This window comes from Oncorhynchus keta, chromosome 11 (assembly GCF_023373465.1).
Source record: "Oncorhynchus keta strain PuntledgeMale-10-30-2019 chromosome 11, Oket_V2, whole genome shotgun sequence".
In the NCBI taxonomy this organism is placed as follows: domain Eukaryota; kingdom Metazoa; phylum Chordata; class Actinopteri; order Salmoniformes; family Salmonidae; genus Oncorhynchus; species Oncorhynchus keta.
The window spans coordinates 20,546,960-20,566,344 of NC_068431.1; the positions used below are offsets into that span (position 1 = coordinate 20,546,960).

A 19,385-nucleotide genomic window follows, 5' to 3' on the forward strand; every position below is an offset into this window, starting at 1 on the left:
CAATCTGCAGTATTATATGGCTGTGACTTCAGATAACTAAATATTCTCCCATGACCCACATGAGGTGACCCCCCCCCCCCCGGAATTAATCTGGGGCCTATTCTATTGCAAAACTTTTCTGAAATGGAAACAAATGGAACAAAATCAGGAGGGACCTACCTGAATTAGTTGCCAAACACTCCGTTTTGCAACTGTTTGGACTAATGATTGTTGTACTAAATGTCTCCCAGACTCCGTTAGAATGAATCACAGAGATTGCATGCTTGTCCGCCTACTGCAGTATGCACAACCCCAATTTGACTCAACATGTCAAACATACACACACACACACACCACACACCCCCGCCTAACGCAATTAAAGTCACCTGTCTGTGACCTTTGGGTACTTCGAAGGTGACAGCTCTGAAAGGGTCACTCTCATTAGTTAGTGATAGCAGCTAGGTCACTTGCTAAGAGAAGGGCCCTGCTCAATGATGTCAGACCTATACACCTCTAGACTTCTGATGCTGGGAAAATGACTCTGTTGAGTGAATGGGCCTCCATTTGCTAAGGCAACCTTAACAAAACTGTTTGCCAAGTCTCGTAAATGGGTCAGTACAACATTTGAGTTTTCACCTAAACAAAAAAAAACTGCATACGTTGAGCAGAAATTATGTTTTGGAATTGACCTTTTCTACAACTAGTTTATGATCTATTTCAAAATCAACTGAGCAATATACAAATATGCCCATATGGTTTAAACATGGATGAGATGTAATGTTACCAATTGATTCTGGGTTTAATGAGTTGTATAGCATGAGGAAGGAACTGGTTGCAAGGCAGTCAATGTCCTTATTTTCTCTGCCCTATACCCATGCATTTGGACTGTTAGAGCTCTATAGGGGAACTGTTTATCCCCTGCCCCAACTCCTACACTTTGGGACAGCATTGGATTTGGAGCAGCTCATTACCGAAGTGTTAAACTTGGCAAAAATTGATGTTTAATTGAACCTCCAGGCACCATATTAATGTGGTATTTTTTTATGTAACGATACTCATTCTCATTATTTGTTTAGCCTTTGGTGCAACAAGACTCACTGACCGAATTATATGAGTGGCACATTCTGTCTCAAACTTTTGTTGTAAAACAGGATTTGGAAATGTTTATTAAAAGAACCTTAACAAAGCCAACTTAATCCCTAACAATGAGTTCCAAGGCAGCAATGTTTCAAAACTGTAAACTTTCTAGCAACTCACCATGAAATACAAACTTTCATTTAATTTAATTGTAACACACTTTTCAAATTACATCTTGGTTATTATTTTTAAAATGTTTCCAAACTCAAGCATTTTCATTTCCTTTGTAGTTTTTGTTTTAAAAGTTCAGACAATACTCTCTGTCTTTCCACTCCCCCTTTCTTTTTCTTTTCCTCAAAGTCATGCTGTTGTTTTTCTCTTTATCTAAAGTCTTCATATTTCTTTTATGTTTCTCTTCCTCCACCTTACTCTCTTTCATGCACTCCTATCTCTCGACATGGTCCTGGTTTATGTTTGCTGTGGAACAGCTCCCCAATCCCAGGTATAAGAAGGTAAGGCACCGACTCCCACTGTTCCCTGTGGAGTGGAAAATCCATAACCAAACCCTAACCAACCTACACCTACACCAACCCAATCAATTACCATTTTCTTCTGTGGTGTGCACAAACGAAAAACAAACCCTAACCAACCTACACCTACACCTTCACCAACCCAATCAATTACCATTTTCTCCTGTGGTGTGGACAAACGAAAAACAAACCCTAACCAGCCTACACCTACATCAACCCAATCAATTACCATTTTCTCCTGTGGTGTGCACAAACGAAAAACAAACCCTAACCAGCCTACACCTACATCAACCCAATCAATTACCATTTTCTCCTGTGGTGTGCACAAACGAAAAACAAACCCTAACCAGCCTACACCTACATCAACCCAATCAATTACCATTTTCTCCTGTGGTGTGGACAAACGAAAAACAAACCCTAACCAGCCTACACCTACACCAACCCAATCAATTACCATTTTCTCCTGTGGTGTGGACAAACGAAAAACAAACCCTAACCAGCCTACACCTACACCAACCCAATCAATTACCATTTTCTCCTGTGGTGTGCACAAACGAAAAACAAACCCTAACCAACCTACACCTACACCAACCCAATCAATTACCATTTTCTCCTGTGGTGTGCACAAACGAAAAACAAACCCTAACCAGCCTACACCTACACCAACCCAATCAATTACCATTTTCTCCTGTGGTGTGCACAAACGAAAAACAAACCCTAACCAGCCTACACCATCCACAACCAATTACCACTTTCCCCTGTGGAAGGGACAGCCTCTAATCAAACCCATACCAAACCCTAACCAGCAGCCTACACCAACCCAAACCACTCCCACTTTATCCTGTAGAGTGGACAACCCATAAACAAACCTTAACCAACCGACACCAACCCCAACCAACTCCTAATGTCCCATTTGGAGTGGACAACCCCTAACCATACCTTAACCAAACCTTAACCAACCTAGACCAACCCCAACCAACTCCCAATGTCCCCTTTGGAGTGGACAACCCCTAACCAAACCCTTACTAAACAGTAACCAGCCTATACCAACCCTATACCAACCCTAACCAACTCTTTCCCGCTATTGGCATCCCATCAGGCTGCACTTCCAGGCAGCCGCTCGAGAGTAACATGTGTTACAATGTTTGAAATATTAGTTTTTTTAATAGTTTTTTGTTGTTGTCGCACTGCATACTTTCCCTTGCTTTTTTAAACGATTAAGCATGACTTCGATAACGATGGATTGTACAAACGTTGTGCAATATTCAACACAATTTCTATGAATTTACAAAAAACGCAAGGCATATCCGAGACAAACGTCAGTGCTTTGGGATAATGCGCGCAAGAAGCCAGATGAGAGGGACTACAGCAGGTAAGGGCAGACATAGGAAAATACTAAATAATAGAAGGTAACAGACCTAAAATACTTCAAACACACAATCGCTCAAGTGAACTCAGAGTTGTAAATTAATTATGTGATGTCGCAAATATGTCCAAAAATGCCATAGAGACTCCGAATGTTTGTAATTCAAGGTCATTGATTAACAAAGTGGATGAATTTAAACTGCTTCTTCAATCCGTAAATGCAGATATTGGATGTGTCACTGAAACTTCGGCCCACAAAAATATCCCAGATTAATATATTTTCTAACAAGAAAATCTGTTCAGAAAATGACAGGTCCAGAGGGGAGGATTAACTGTTCAAGAGTCTTATGGCTTGGGGGTAAAAACTGTTGCGAAGCCTTTTTGTCCTAGACTTGGCACTCCAGTACCACTTGCAATGCGGTAGTAGAGAGAACAGTCCATGACTGGGGTGGCTGGGGTCTTTGACAATTTTTAGGGCCTTCCTCTGACATCGCCTGGTGTAGAGGTCCTGAATGGCAGGCAGCTTAGCCCCAGTGATGTACTGGGCCATACACACTACCCTCTGTAGTGCCTTGCGGTCAGAGGCCGAGCAATTGCCGTACCAGGCAGTGATGCAACCAAAATCAAATAAAATCAAATGTATTTATATAGCCCTTCGTACATCAGCTGATATCTCAAAGTGCTGTACAGAAACCCAGCCTAAAACCCCAAACAGCAAGCAACGCAGTGTTGAAGCATGGAAAAACTCACTTGAAAGTACAAACCCTAGGAAGAAACCTAGAGAGGAACCAGGCTATGTGGAGTGGCCAGTCCTCTTCTGGCTGTGCCGGGTGGAGATTATAACAGAACATGGCCAAGATGTTCAAATGTTCATAAATGACCAGCATGGTCAAATAATAATAATCACAGGCAGAACAGTTGAAACTGGAGCAGCAGCACGGCCAGGTGGACTGGGGACAGCAAGGAGTCATCATGTCAGGTAGTCCTGAGGCATGGTCCTAGGGCTCAGGTCCTCCGAGAGAGAGAAAGAAAGAGAGAATTAGAGAGAGCATACTTAAATTCACACAGGACACTGGATAGGACAGGAGAAGTACTCCAGATATAACAGACTGACCCTAGCCCCCCAACACATAACCTACTGCAGCATAAATACTGGAGGCTGAGACAGGAGAGGTCAGGAGACACTGTGGCCCCATCCGATGACACCCCCGGACAGGGCCAAACAGGAAGGATATAACCCCACCCACTTTGCCAAAGCACAGCCCCCACACCACTAGAGGGATATCTTTAACCACCAACTTACCATCCTGAGACAAGGCCGAGTATAGCCCACAAAGATCTCCGCCACGGCACAACCCAAGGGGGGCGCCAACCCAGACAGGAAGATCACATCAGTGACTCAACCCACTCAAGTGACGCACCCCTCCTAGTGATGGTATGAAAGAGCCCTAGTAAGCCAGTGACTCAGCCCCTGTAATAGGGTTAGAGGCAGAGAATCCCAGTGGAAAGAGGGGACCCGGCCAGGCAGAGACAGCAAGGGCGGTTCGTTGCTCCAGAGCCTTTCCGTTCACCTTCACACTCCTGGGCCAGACTACACTCAATCATATGACCCACTGAAGAGATGAGTCTTCAGTAAAAACTTAAAGGTTGAGACCGAGTTTGCGTCTCTCACATGGGTAGGCAGACCATTCCATAAAAATTGAGCTCTATAGGAGAAAGCCGTGCCTCCAGCTGTTGGCTTAAAAATTCTAGGGACAATTAGGAGGCCTGCGTCTTGTGACCGTAGCGTACGTGTAGGTATGTACGGCAGGACCAAATCAGAGAAATACAGTGCCTTGCGAAAGTATTCGGCCCCCTTGAACTTTGCGACCTTTTGCCACATTTCACGCTTCAAACATAAAGATATAAAACTGTATTTTTTTGTGAAGAATCAACAACAAGTTGGACACAATCATGAAGTGGAACAACATTTATTGGATATTTCAAACTTTTTTAACAAATCAAAAACGGAAAAATTGGGCGTGCAAAATTATTCAGCCCCCTTAAATTAATACTTTGTAGCGCCACCTTTTGCTGTGATAACAGCTGTTAGTCGCTTGGGGTATGTCTCTATCAGTTTTGCACATCAAGAGACTGAATTGTTTTCCCATTCCTCCTTGCAAAACAGCTCGAGCTCAGTGAGGTTGGATGGAGAGCATTTGTGAACAGCAGTTTTCAGTTCTTTCCACAGATTCTCGATTGGATTCAGGTCTGGACTTTGACTTGGCCATTCTAACACCTGGATATGTTTATTTTTGAACCATTCCATTGTAGATTTTGCTTTATGTTTTGGATCATTGTCTTGTTGGAGGACAAATCTCCGTCCCAGTCTCAGGTCTTTTGCAGACTCCATCAGGGTTTCTTCCAGAATGGTCCTGTATTTGGCTCCATCCATCTTCCCATCAATTTTAACCATCTTCCCTGTCCCTGCTGAAGAAAAGCAGGCCCAAACCATGATGCTGCCACCACCATGTTTGACAGTGGGGATGGTTTGTTCAGGGTGATGAGCTGTGTTGCTTTTACGCCAAACATAACGTTCTGCATTGTTGCCAAAAAGTTCAATTTTGGTTTCATCTGACCAGAGCACCTTCTTCCACATGTTTGGTGTGTCTCCCAGGTGGCTTGTGGCAAACTTTAAAACAACACTTTTTATGGATATCTTTAAGAAATGGCTTTCTTCTTTCCATTCTTCCATAAAGGCCAGATTTGTGCAATATACAACTGATTGTTGTCCTATGGACAGAGTCTCCCACCTCAGCTGTAGATCTCTGCAGTTCATCCAGAGTGATCATGGGCCTCTTGGCTGCATCTCTGATCAGTCTTCTCCTTGTATGAGCTGAAAGTTTAGAGGGACGTCCAGGTCTTGGTAGATTTGCAGTGGTCTGATACTCCTTCCATTTCAATATTATCGCTTGCACAGTGCTCCTTGGGATGTTTAAAGCTTTGGAAATCCTTTCGTATCCAAATCCGGCTTTAAACTTCTTCACAACAGTATCTCAGACCTGCCTGGGTGTGTTCCTTGTTCTTCATGATGCTCTCTGCGCTTTTAACGGACCTCTGAGACTATCACAGTGCAGGTGCATTTATACGGAGACTTGATTACACACAGGTGGATTGTATTTATCATCATTAGTCATTTAGGTCAACATTGGATCATTCAGAGATCCTCATTGAACTTCTGGAGAGAGTTTGCTGCACTAAAAGTAAAGGGGCTGAATAATTTTGCACTCCCAATTTTTCAGTTTTTGATTTGTTAAAAAAGTTTGAAATATCCAATAAATGTCGTTCCACTTCATGATTGTGTCCCATTTGTTGTTGATTCTTCACAAAATAATACAGTTTTATATCTTTATGATTGAAGCCTGAAATGTGGCAAAAGGTCGCAAAGTTCAAGGGGGCCGAATACTTTCGCAAGGCACTGTAGGTAGGAGCAAGCCCATGTAATGCTTTGTAGGTTAGCAGTAAAACCTTGAAACAGTCTTGATATGTTCTTCAAAAGAGAGATCAGGGTCCAGAGTAACACCAAGGTCCTTCTCAGTTTTATTTGAGATGACTGTACAACCATTAAGATTACTTGTCAGATTGAACAGAAGATCTCTTTGTTTCTTGGGACCTAGAACAAGCATCTCTGTTTTGTCCGAGTTTAAAAGTAGAAAGTTTGCAGCCATCCACTTCCTTATGTCTGAAACACACTTCTTGCGAGGGCAATTTTGGGGCTTCACCATGTTTCTTTGAAATGTACAGGTGTGTGTCATCTGCATAGCAGTGAAAGTTAACATTATGTTTTCAAATGACATCACCAAGAGGTAAAATATATAGTGAAAACAATAGTGGTCCTAAAACAGAATCTTGAGGAACACCAAAATGTACAGTTGATTTGTCAGAGGACAAACCATTCACAGAGACAAACTGATATCTTTCCAACAGATAAGATCTAAACCAGGCCAGAACTTGTCTGTGTAGACCAATTTGAGTTTCCAATCTCTCCAAAAGAATGTGGTGATCGATGGTATCAAAAGCAGCACTAAGGTCTCGGAGCACAAGTACAGATGCAGAGCCTCGGTCTGATGCCATTAAAAGGTAATTTACCACCTTCACAAGTGCAGTCTCAGTGCTATGATGGGGTCTAAAACCAGACTGAAGCATTTCGTATACATTGTTTGTCTTCAGGAAGGCAGTGAGTTGCTGCGCAACAGCCTTTTCTAAAAATTTTGAGAGGAATGGAAGATTCGATAAAGGCCGATAGTTTTTTATATTTTCTGGGTCAAGGTTTGGCTTTTTCAAGAGAGGCTTTATTACTGCCACTTTTAGTGAGTTTGGTACACATCCGGTGGATAGAGAGTCGTTTATTATGTTCAACATAGGAGGACCAAGCACAGGAAGCAGCTCTTTCAGTAGTTTAGTTGGAATAGGGTCCAGTATGCAGCTTGAAGGTTTAGAGGCCATGATTATTTTCATCATTGTGTCAAGTGATATAGTACTAAAACACTTGAGTGTCTCTCTTGATCCTAGGTCCTGGCAGAGTTGTGCAGACTCTGACAACTGAGCTTTGAAGGAATTTCGGATTGTTCTTATTTTCCTCAATTAAGTTGGAAAAATCGGATGATCGAGCAGCAGTAAGGGCTCTTCGATACTGCACCGTACTGTCGTTCCAAGCTAGTCGGAAGACTTCCAGTTTGGTGTGTCGCCATTTCCGTTCCAATTTTCTGGAAGCTTGCTTCAGAGCTCAGGTATTTTCTTTATACCAGGGAGCTAGTTTCTTATGAAAAATGTTTTTAGTTTTTAGGGGTGCAACTGCATCTAGGGTATTGCGCAAGGTTAAATTGAGTTCCTCAGTTAGGTGGTTAACTGATTTTTGTCCTCTGGTGTCCTTGGGTAGACAGAGGGAGTCTGGAAGGACATCAAGGAATCTTTGTGTTGTCTGTGAATTTATAGCACGTCTTTTGATGTTCCTTGGTTGGGGTCTGTGCAGATTATTTGTTGCAATTGCAAACGTAATAAAATGGTCTGTCCGATAGTCCAGGATTATGAGGAAAAACATTAAGATCCACAACATTTATTCCTTGGGACAAAACTAGGTCCAGAGTATGACTGTGACAGTGAGTAGGTCCAGAGACATGTTGGACAAAACCCACTGAGTCGATGATGGCTCCGAAAGCCTTTTGGAGTGGGTCTGTGGACTTTTCCATGTGAATATTAAAGTCACCAAAGATTAGAATATTATCTGATATGACTACAAGGTCAGATAGGAATTCAGGGAAATCAATGAGGAACGCTGTATATGGCCCAGGAGGCCTGTAAACAGTAGCTATAAAAAGTGATTGAGTAGGCTGCATAGATTTCATGACTAGAAGCTCAAAAGACTTAAACGTCTTTTTTTTTTTGTCAATTGAAATTTGCTATCGTAAATGTTAGCCACACCTCCGCCTTTGCGGGATGCACGGGGGATATGGTCACTAGTGTGGCCAGTAAGTGAGGCCACATTTAACACAGTAAATTCATCAGGCCTAAGCCATGTTTCAGTCAGGCCAATCACATCAAGATTATGATCAGTGATTAGTTCATTGACTATAATTGCCTTTGAAGTAAGGGATCTAACATTAAGTAGAGATGTGAGGTATCTTGATCTCTTTCAATAATGACAGGAATGGAGGAGGTCTTTATCCTAGTTAGATTGCTAAGGCGAACACCACCATGTTTAGTTTTGCCCAACCTAGGTCGAGGCACAGACACGGTCTCAATGGGGATAGCTGAGCTGACTACACTGACTGTGCTAGTGGCAGACTCCACTATGCTGGCAGGCTGGCTAACAGCCTGCTACCTGGCCTGCACCCTATTTCATTGTGGAGCTAGAGGAGTTATAGAGCCCTGTCCATGTTGGTAGATAAGATGAGAGCACCCCTCCAGCAAGGATGGAGTCCGTCACTCCTCAGCAGGTCAGGCTTGGTCCTGTTTGTGGGTGAGTCCCAGAAAGAGGGCCAATTATCTACAAATTCTATCTTTTGGGAGGGGCAGAAAACAGTTTTCAACCAGCGATTGAGTTGTGAGACTCTGCTGTAGAGCTAGCTCATCACTCCCCCTAACTGGGAGGGGGCCAGAGACAATTACTCGATGCCGACACATCTTTGTAGCTGATTTACACGCTGAAGCTTGGTGATCTCTGACTGTTTCATCCGAACATCGTTGGTGCCGACGTGGATAACAATATCTCTATACACTCGCCAGTTTTAGCTTTAGCCAGCACCATCTTCAGATTAGCGTTAACGTCGGTAGCCCTGCCCCCTGGTAAACAGTGTATGATCGCTGGATGATTCGTTTTAAGTCTAATACTGCGGGTAATAGAGTCTCCAATGACTAGAGTTTTCAATTTGTCAGAGCTAATGGTGGGAAGCTTTGGTGTCTCAGACCCCGTAATGGGAGGTGTAGAGACAAGAGAAGGCTCGGCCTCTGACTCCGACTCCTTGCTTAATGGGGAAAACCGGTTGAAACTTTCTGTCGGCTGAATGAGTGACACCGGTTGAGCATTCCTACAGCATTTCCCTCCAGAAACCGTGAGAAAGTTGTCCGGCTGCGGGACCGTGTGAGGGGGTTTATACTAACGTTACTATCTGTACTTACTGGTGGCACAGACGCTGTTTCATCCTCTCCTACACTGAAATTACCCTTGCCTAACGATTGTGTCTGAAGCTGAGCTTGTAGCACAGCTATCCTCGTCGTGAGGCGATCTTTCTCCTGCATATTATGAGTACAGCGACTGCAATCAGAAGGCATCATGTAAAATGTTACTACTTGGCTTCGGCTGTTGGAGGTCCTGACAAACCGTGTCCAGATAAAGCGTCCGGAGTGAAAAAGTTGAATGAAAAAAAAAAAGTTGAGGGAAAAAACAAAAATAGAAACGCCAATTAAAAAGTAAAAACGTAAAGTTGTCAGGTAGCAAAGTAAGGTTGGCAACAAAACGCACAGCAGCACATAAACAAGTCTGCAAGTTGTGACTGGAAATGGCATCAAAATCACAGGAACATCAGTTGGGAAGTTAAAGCTTGTGGGCTGTGGCCGATACCAGGTACACCTCCAATTGACTCAAATGATGTCAATTATCAGAAGCTTCTAAAGCCATGACATAATTTTTGGGAATTTTGTAAGCTGTTTAGAGGCACAGTCAACTTAGTGTATGTAAACTTATGACCCACTGGAATTGTGATACAGTATAAGTGAAATCATTTGTTTGTAAACTATTGTTGGAAAAATTACTTGTGTCATGCACAAAGTAGATGTCCTAACCAACTTGCCAAAACTATAGTTTGTTAACAAGAAATGTGTGGAGTGGTTGAAAAAACGAGTTTTAATGACTCCAACCTAAGTGTATGTAAAACTTCTGACTTCAACTGTACATATACACACTTTTATTTAGTATATACCTTTATTATTCCCCGCGAACCCTACCACCCCTCCCCCAATTGGAGTAAACTAATAAACAAAAACACTTAGGCTTCTACCTTTTGTTTATACATACTATACACATTTTGCAGACACAATCTATTTTACAGTAGTTATATTTTGTTTGTTTTTAGTCCTGGCATTCCTCTATTTCTGATGTCCGTCCAGTTTGATTTATATTTGTATCTGCTATTTCACAAAAGTTCTGAACCTATATACATTTGACAGACCCCGTAAGTTTTACATTTGTTATCTTTATCTTGTTATTCGTCCAACCCTTCAGCTCCATTCAACCCCTCCCATCTAACTCTTAGAAATCCAAAATGAATGGTGTTATTTGCCATATATTTCTCAACTGTGCTGTGATGCTTCACAGTACTGAACCTTTCTATTCTCATAGTTTCAACAGATTCTAAATTAAAGTCAAACATTTTTACAAAAATAATGATTATATTATTGATCGATTGACTGTGACTTTTCAAACCACCCAGTATTGCTATCTGCAGCGTTAGTTCTAGGTAAATATTGCAATTCTTCAGCCATTCCTGGACTTGTGACCAAAAACATCCTACAGTATACTATACATTTGGGCCAGTATCACGATACTTGTTAGTATCGTGGCGTAGGAAAAAAACACAAAGCGGATTTAATTTCTTTATAAATTAAAGGCTCTACATAGTCAATCCGATATCTGCATCAAGGATGTGAGTTTGTGTTTATACTGGACCTCCCGCCCCCACCTACCATCAAGAAATCATGTCAATGCGGAGCTGTACGGAGCCCTTTGCATTGTTACAAAATGTGGCCTCTGCATTCCTCCGGAGGCTCTGCAATTGCGTCACACTATCCATACTGCACCTATGACCACATTTTCAGATTAAGCATAAATTGTCTCTTAACCCCACCCTGACTGTTACTCTGGGATCTCCACCCCAACTCACCTATTCCATTATCACTGCTGTTAGTGATTGATGCCTCTGCAGGTACCCTCTGCAGGTACACAGGCCAGTCAGATATGCTAACAAAGACATATGTCAGAGACAGTTAAATGTGGCAGGGAATAAGGCCAAAATGCAGCAACTGGGAAAAGGGTCTCCAGATGTATCCCAGATGCTAGACAGAATGTATTAAGAACATGTATGTTTTAAGCAAACAGTGGGTTGGTTTTAGTTTTAAAAAAATCTGAGATAGATTAGACTTTGTGTTTTTCAAAAAGCGTTTTTTGTGGCCGTTGTGTGCATCCCACACAAGCTGCAAGATAAAGGTATGCAGACTTTGCAGCAGCTGCCTGTGGCTTCTTTGATAAATAGGTAAGAAAAACAGTGAGTGTATCCTACACCATTTGAAATTTGCCAAACTCCTGTTTACTTGAATATAATTAAAGCTTAAAGATCCAATGCAGCCATTGTTATCTCAATATCAAATCATTTTGAGGTAACAATTACTTACCTTACTGTGATTTGTTTTCTCTAATTAAAATAGTAAAAAGAAACAAAAATAGCTTCTTAGCATAGAGTAATTTCTCAAGCAAGAATTTTGCTAGGACTGTCTGGAAGTGGTCTAAGTGAGGAGGGGAAGTCTGAAAACTAGTTTTGGAAGTCTTTCTTATTGGTCTATTAACTAATTTACCGGATGATGATGTCACCAGGCAGGCCAAACTCCATCCCACCAAAACAGGCTGTAATTTCAGCCACTCTTTTCAAACAGCTCCAAAACTAAAAGGCATTATCATAATTTTCACAATTTAACTCTATTATTTCAACCTCATAGTGTGGAAATATTGATACAACTGAGTAAAATATATTTTTTAACGGTACTGGGCCTTTAACAGAATGAAATTCCACACAAGCCATGTAAACTCTAGCTCATAGGCTGACCATGAAGCTTAGGTTATCTACAAGACTTCTTACATCCCTCCAATTCCCTCCAGCATTTGACTGAAACTAATCTCTACATTCACAAACATGTATTCTGCCTTGCCCAATCACACACACCTCCTCACGTAAGGAGATGAAGCAAGGAAGGGTAATATTAAAGATAAAGAGGACTTGATTTGATTCAACAAATTCAGACATTTCCAGGCATGTGGGGAAAGGGGCAGGAGGGAGGCGGAGACACAGGCACAACACACAAAGGCAGCATCAAGGGGAATTAATGACTATGTGTGAGGTGTGTGGATACACTGTTGCATGGTGCCCATCTGCCTTTCATAACCGTCATCTCCCCCCGTTTCCCCATAATTATGATCAACTAGCTATTCACTGGTGGCTTAGGCAATCAGGGCCGCGATCATGCGGATGATCATCTGTTCATCCGACACCAAACCCACATAATGCATCTCTGCCCAGTTTAGAGTTAAGGTCAGTGGGGTGGTAACCGCCACGGAGGGAGATAGTATCTACTGTATGTCAGTCCCTTCAATCAACTGCCATTTTTTAGTGCCATAGTTTCAAGTTTTAATGGGAAAATATGTATGATATAGCCTATTCGCTGTCTTTACTTTAAAGAGATGTCAAAGCATTTCAGCTTTGGTTGTAGTTGGTCATTCGACGATGGCCTCTCATGCTTGACTTCAACCATTTTCTAAATGAGACATTCATGGCTCAATTTTGGCCATCATACCTGGTATCCTGTAAAAACTTAACCAGATGTCCAGGTATTTCAGACCAGTGCCCATGTCTGGTCCTCCTCTAGCCTGGTGGAACTATTCTGATCTCGGTCACTAGCCTGATCTCGCTTGCTTCTGTTTTGGTTGACTGGGCTAGTCTTCAGTAAGGAAGAAAACTGGGTAGAGGAGGTTGTAGCTGCACAGGGAGCTTTGGTTGAGTATTACCTCACCATGTATTTAATGCTTCCACCCATACAGCCTAACAGTCAGGGTTTTGGTCAATTCCAATGTCATTTGAAATTCCAATTAAATTCACTCATGGAGTCGAGAATTTATGTTGAATTCAATTCAAATGTCAACATTCTTTAAGTTATTGAATTGGGATAAGACTGTTTGGACTATTTCAATTGAAATTGAATTGTAACTGTACAAATATTTAATCTTGAATTGATGGAAGGCAATTAGTATAAAAAATGGAGGACAGGATTTGTTTTAAATCATTTCAACTCGTATTTCTATATTTCCTGTATAGCTAGCCTGTCTGAACAGTGACATTATCATCCTGAAAGACTGAAGGAATTTAATTCAAATTGACATTTGGGGAATGTACCTAACATTGGAATTGAGAGGAATTGAATTATCTCTGAATTCAAAGACTGAACTGGAGTTTGAATTGAGTTAAATGGAATTTACAGGGAGAGGGAATTTAATGTAATTTGTGGAATTAACCCCAACTCTGGTGACAACGCAAGAACACAGTATCATAGTGCGTCAAAGCTACTGATCTATTGCTCTTCAGCGATGTAACAGAGTGAAGGAGCACCCCTAGGCTCATACTGTATGTCAGCCAGCTAGCTGTTTAAACCATGAACAAAACAATTTACCTAGGGAAGCATCCACTCACTAAACACTACATATACTCAATACATCAGCCAATACATCAGCTGGCTGTCAAATGCAAAGCTGATATTTCATGCTACTTGTAGACAGGCTATTCCAAAGTGTCTGAATCCTATTGGGTTCAGCCCAGAGACTGGTAGTGGTATCTACAGTAGAACATAACATAACATAACTTGGAGTAGTGAGGCCCACAAGTGTGTGTTGGGAACCTTTTTGTTGTCTGGCGCAATTCCACGACAGATCCTATCAATTCACATCTGTGGAGCGTCTCTGAAGCCGCTCGCACAATGGGGAGACACTTGCAGCACTGGACTATCAAAGAGAACATCCATCTGTGTCCCACACAAACATCTGACTCAACCTGGGGCTTTGTAGAGGAGATGAGATGCTGCGAATGAAAGGAGGAAAGGCTCAGAGCGTAGAGAGTAGAGGCAGTAATGGACCTCCAACAAATGATTGCTAAGAGGAAGCGACGTAGGAACAGAGAAAAAACACTCATTCCCTCCTGCTCCACTCAGTCCTACAATCATATTTCAAGCTTTTTTGTTCTTAAAGTTTTCATAGTTTGGTTTTGATGTGGAATTGGAATGTGACATGAGTTTTTGATTAGGCACACACAAATATGTATAAAAGGTTTTGCAGACGAGTAGCCGCCTCCCGAAAATAGAAATATTAACTTTGCACTTGTTCACCCGAAACTCATGGGGATCAAAAAAAAATAATTGCTCTGTGTTGGGAGAGAAATGCCACACACACACTGAAGAATGTTCATCCCACACATGGCTGAGCAAATACGTTTGGGAGATAGGATAGCACTGACGCAGACAGACAGACACATGCGAACTCACACACAAAAGGAAAACAGTTCAACTTAACCAAGGGGGAGAGAGAGAAAAAGTACAACTTTGATTCAGCTGACACTCTGCAATTGCAATCAAGTCACAAACAACTAAGAGTTACAACAATCTATTTATTGTAACTTCAAATATTAATACATGTCCACCTGACAATGGCCTAGTACAAGGTTGGGCAACTCCGTTCACTGCCGCAGTAGCTGATGCTGCACATCAATGGTGTTTGGTTGATATAGGGAAATATACAGTAGTGCCTTGCAAAAGTATTTAGACCCCTTGTATTTCTTCACATTTTGTGTTGGTGACCTGAAAGGTCACCCATTGAGCATGTTTGGAATGCTATGGATTAACATGTAGGACAGCGTGTTCCAGTGCCTGCCAGTATCCAGTAACTTCGCACAGCCATTGAAGAGGAGTGGGGCAACATTCCATAGGCCACAATCAACAGCCGGATCAACTCTATGTGAAGGAGATGTGTCACGCTGCATGAGGCAAATGGTGGTCACACCAGATACTGACTGGTTTTCTGATCCACGCCCCTACTTTTCTGTGACCAACAAATACAAATCTGTATTCCCAGTCATGTGAAATTCATAGATTAGCGCCTAATAAATTCATTTCAATTGACTGATGGCCTTTTATGAACTGTAACTCAATAAAATCTTTGAAATTGTTCAATTTTGCGTTTATATTTTTGTTCAGTGTAGCTGATTTACTAACACATATGCTGAACTAGTACTTCATATGAACCGTTGTAGTTCTCTTGTTAGAGAGCTAACCTTCACAAGAGTTATATTTATTCGTTATTTCAGTTTCTCTCAACACATTCTGAAGTCGACTGAGGCAGTGAGATGGAATTTTTTGTTTGTGGAAAAGTTATTTTGCCAGCTGTGGAACAGGTCTCACGTCTGGAGTTTCTATTTAGGTGACATGGCTTTTGTTCTTCTGACGAGGTTGTGCACTTGACAGAAACAAAAGTGTTTGACTTAAATTGGATGTCAGGTGGCCTTGTATGTCTGGCAGGTACTACCTTGTGAAGTCTTACGACACGCTCTTCTCTGTCTGTCTCTCCCACAGGGGCTAAAACCCATGGACCACAACGGGCTCTCAGATCCATATGTCAAACTGCACCTGCTGCCTGGGGCCAGTAAGGTACGTACCTGTCTTATTATACTTACATTAAAAGGTACATTATAGTAGTTTAGTTGCTAACTCAAATTATGTGTGTCGTCTGTACAGTTCATAGGCACTATGATAATAGTAATATATTTCTTTCCTCATACAATACAATCTGTCATTTATAGGCTAACAAGGAGGTCATTTCTGGACAATAATTTTTGCCATTTAGGGGACCTTTTTTGGCTCAAGAGCACCAAGTGTATTACACTCCAAAAACAGAGATGTTTTCAGACCTCAAATGTGTTCTTCTGTTGAGATAAGTCCAGCTCCAAGCCCATCTGCTTTGTAGTTCCAGCGATATGCCACTGTCCAAAAAGAATAGAAAGATAAGAACCATATCATTTACAGGTTTATTGTGCTTATCTTTTCCATTCACTTGAGGTGTATAGCTGAGGCGTACACAACTGGTGGTGTGGGACATGGATTCATCTTGATATTAGGATACTATTGAAAACATCTGACAAACTTAGATTTTGGAGTGTAATGTCCTTTTAATACTCTAAATGCAGTGATGCATTGATGCATAATGTTGTCATTGGCCTGTGTGTTGCATATCAGATGGTGTCATGTCTGATTATCGTAAATTAATGGACACTGTCATGCCCTGTTATGAAAGCGGACACTATCATGCCCTGTTATGAAAGCGGACACTATCATGCCCTGTTATGAATGCTTGGAATATACAGTAGCTTACGTGAAGGTTTATCTGTTGCTGCGACTCTGCTGCTTCTACTCTGTACTGAATTACAGTTCATATAAGGAAATCAGTCAATTTCAGTAACTGTATTAGGCCCTAATCTATGGATTTCACATGACTGGGAATACAGATATTAATCTGTTGGTCACAAATACCTTAACAAAAAAAAGTAGGGGCGTGGATCAGAAACCAGTCAGAATCTGGTATGATCACCATCTTCTTCGCATAGTGTTGATCAGGCTGTTGATTGTGGGTTGTGCAATGTTGTCCCACTCATCTTCAATGGCTTTGCGAAGTTGATGGATAATGGCGGGAACTGTAACACGCTGGCGTACACGTCGATCCAACGCATCCCAAACTGATGAGTATGCAGGCCATGGAAGAACTGGGACATTTTCAGCTTCCAATAATTGTGTACAGATCCTTGCGACATGGAGCTGAACATTATCATGCTGAAACATGAGGTGATGGCGGCGGATGAATGGCACGACAATGGGCCTCAGGATCTCGTTAGTTATCTCTGTGCATTCAAATTGCTATAAATAAAATGCAATTGTGTTCGTTGTCCGTAGCTTATGCATGCCCATACCATAACCCCACCGCCGCCATGGGCACTCTGTACACAACGTTGACATCAGCAAACTGGTCGCCAACACGACGCCATACACGCTGTGTGCCATCTACCCGGTACGGTTGAAACAGGGATTCCTCTGTGAAGAGCACACTTCTCCGAACTGCAGTCAGGTCAAGACCCTGGTGAGGACGACAAGCACATAGATGAGCTTCCCTGAGACGGTTTCTGACAGTTTGCAGAGAGATTCTTCAGTTGTGCAAACACACAATTTCATCACTTGTCCGGGTGGCTGGTCTCAGATGATCCCACAGGTGAAGAAGCAGATGTGGAGGACCTTGGCGGCGTGGTTACACGTGGTCTGCGGTTGTGAGGCCAGTTGCACGTACTGTAAAATTCTTTAAAACGATGTTGGAGGCGGCTTATGGTAGAGAAATTAGAGTGCCCTTTTATTGTCCCCAGCACAAGGTGCACCTGGGTAATGATTCATGCTGTTTTAATCATCTTCTTGATATGCCACACCTGTCAGGTGGATGGATTATCTGGGCAAAATAGAAATGCTGACTAAGTAGGATGTAAACAAATTTGTGCACAACATTTGAGAGAAATAAGCTTATTTGTGCATATCCAACATTTCTGGGATATCACACCCATTGTATTAGGCACATTTGATAAAAACAATTTAATTTGATCAAACTGGCTTAGGGTAGATCGGGCCCTGTGACAAGTAGTTTAGGAAGAGTGTTACAGTGATTAATTAGTGAAGAGAGCATTGCTATTGAGCCATTACTAATTTCAGATTATGTCTACAGTTATCAGACGGTTGGCAATTAATTTTATCCATGCTGATCGTGTCCATTCGAAGGGGTGACGCATGCTGTCCCATTCTCTCCAACCCCCTCAAGTTTAGCCCATCCTCATCTTCCATTCATTGCCAAGCCAAGACCTTATTTCATTACCAAAGCCCAGGTAGTCTTTCACTGTGACTTATTATGTCAGTTCAAGGGTTTTGAATCCTTTAATCAAATTATTGTAGTGTAGTACCTTCGGATCAAGCCAGTTCTTTTTACATGGATGTTACCATTTCCCGGCCACAAATACTGTTGTCTTGCTGTATTGTCATCTTTGTCTCCGTGATCTAGCCTTCTGTCATGCCAACAATCCACTTAGCAGCTGCAAATAAGGGTTTCCTAATCACCCAGGCTGTCCCCAACTGTCTGGACACCTTGACCTCCGTGTGAACTCTCCTTAAGACCATTAATAGGTAATTGATTGGGTGTGAACGTCGAGCATATGGACGCTGTTTAATTTGGGGGCCTGAAATTGCACCACAAACATAGCAGCTGTGACAGGCCTCAGATGTTTCTCACTCCTTCTTAATGGCGGCCATCAAGTGGTCCAGACAGAGAGACTTGCCGCCAGAGAATTTACCTACAATTTAGTTTTGCTTGTGTCTGAGTTTGGTCTAGTGCTCTAGTGGTCTAGTGCTCTAGTGGTCTAGTGCTTAACGCAGCCAACTCCAGACTGCAGACTGCACATGACCTGTAAAAAAAGTTTTGAATTTCAATCCCCAAGTTGATCTCCTCAACCCGGTCTGCACACCTCTCATCGGTTTCCCCCTTTTTTAATCAATATGTCTGTCCCAATGAAACAATGACATTTGAAAGAGGAGTGTAATTCACTTCCCCTTTTCATAAAAACTCAACACAATTTTCCTTAGCAATGGTGTCAACCTCTGGTCCTGGAGAGCGTTAGATAGACACATTGCTCTGGTTGTTTGTGTGGCGTTTCAGAAATGAATCAGCTACTGTTTGAGAGGAAACCAATAAGCTGGGGCTTTGTTCCCCGGAACATTCATGTGCGATGACTCAGTGGCAAATAATCCCACCAGTTAATGGAAGATGTTCTTCATCCTCACTGTCCATTACTCACCACCACACACAATATCATCTTGCTGTTTTGTTCAACTCAACACTGTTCCCTAGCAGAACTTGAGTGCTTGTGAAATCCACCTTGCAAAGCAATGTACTTCTCCAATCACTAAATTGGAGTGAAGTGTCTCATACCAATGGAACTCTTGTGGTAGGAGCTGTTCCTTAACTTTCTATAAAGAGCACAATACAGTATAAAAGCTACATAACATGTTCCT

General features: G+C 42.0%; 1 protein-coding gene across 1 annotated transcript in view; it reads left to right on the forward strand.

The window, feature by feature from the left end:
- Positions 1-19,385, forward strand: part of LOC118389877 (double C2-like domain-containing protein beta) — a 151,509-nt gene that overhangs the window by 75,794 nt on the left and 56,330 nt on the right. The window contains exon 3 of the mRNA XM_035779835.2: positions 15,867-15,941. Coding sequence (XP_035635728.1) covers positions 15,867-15,941 — 75 coding nt within the window. The remainder of the gene's footprint in view (positions 1-15,866; positions 15,942-19,385) is intronic.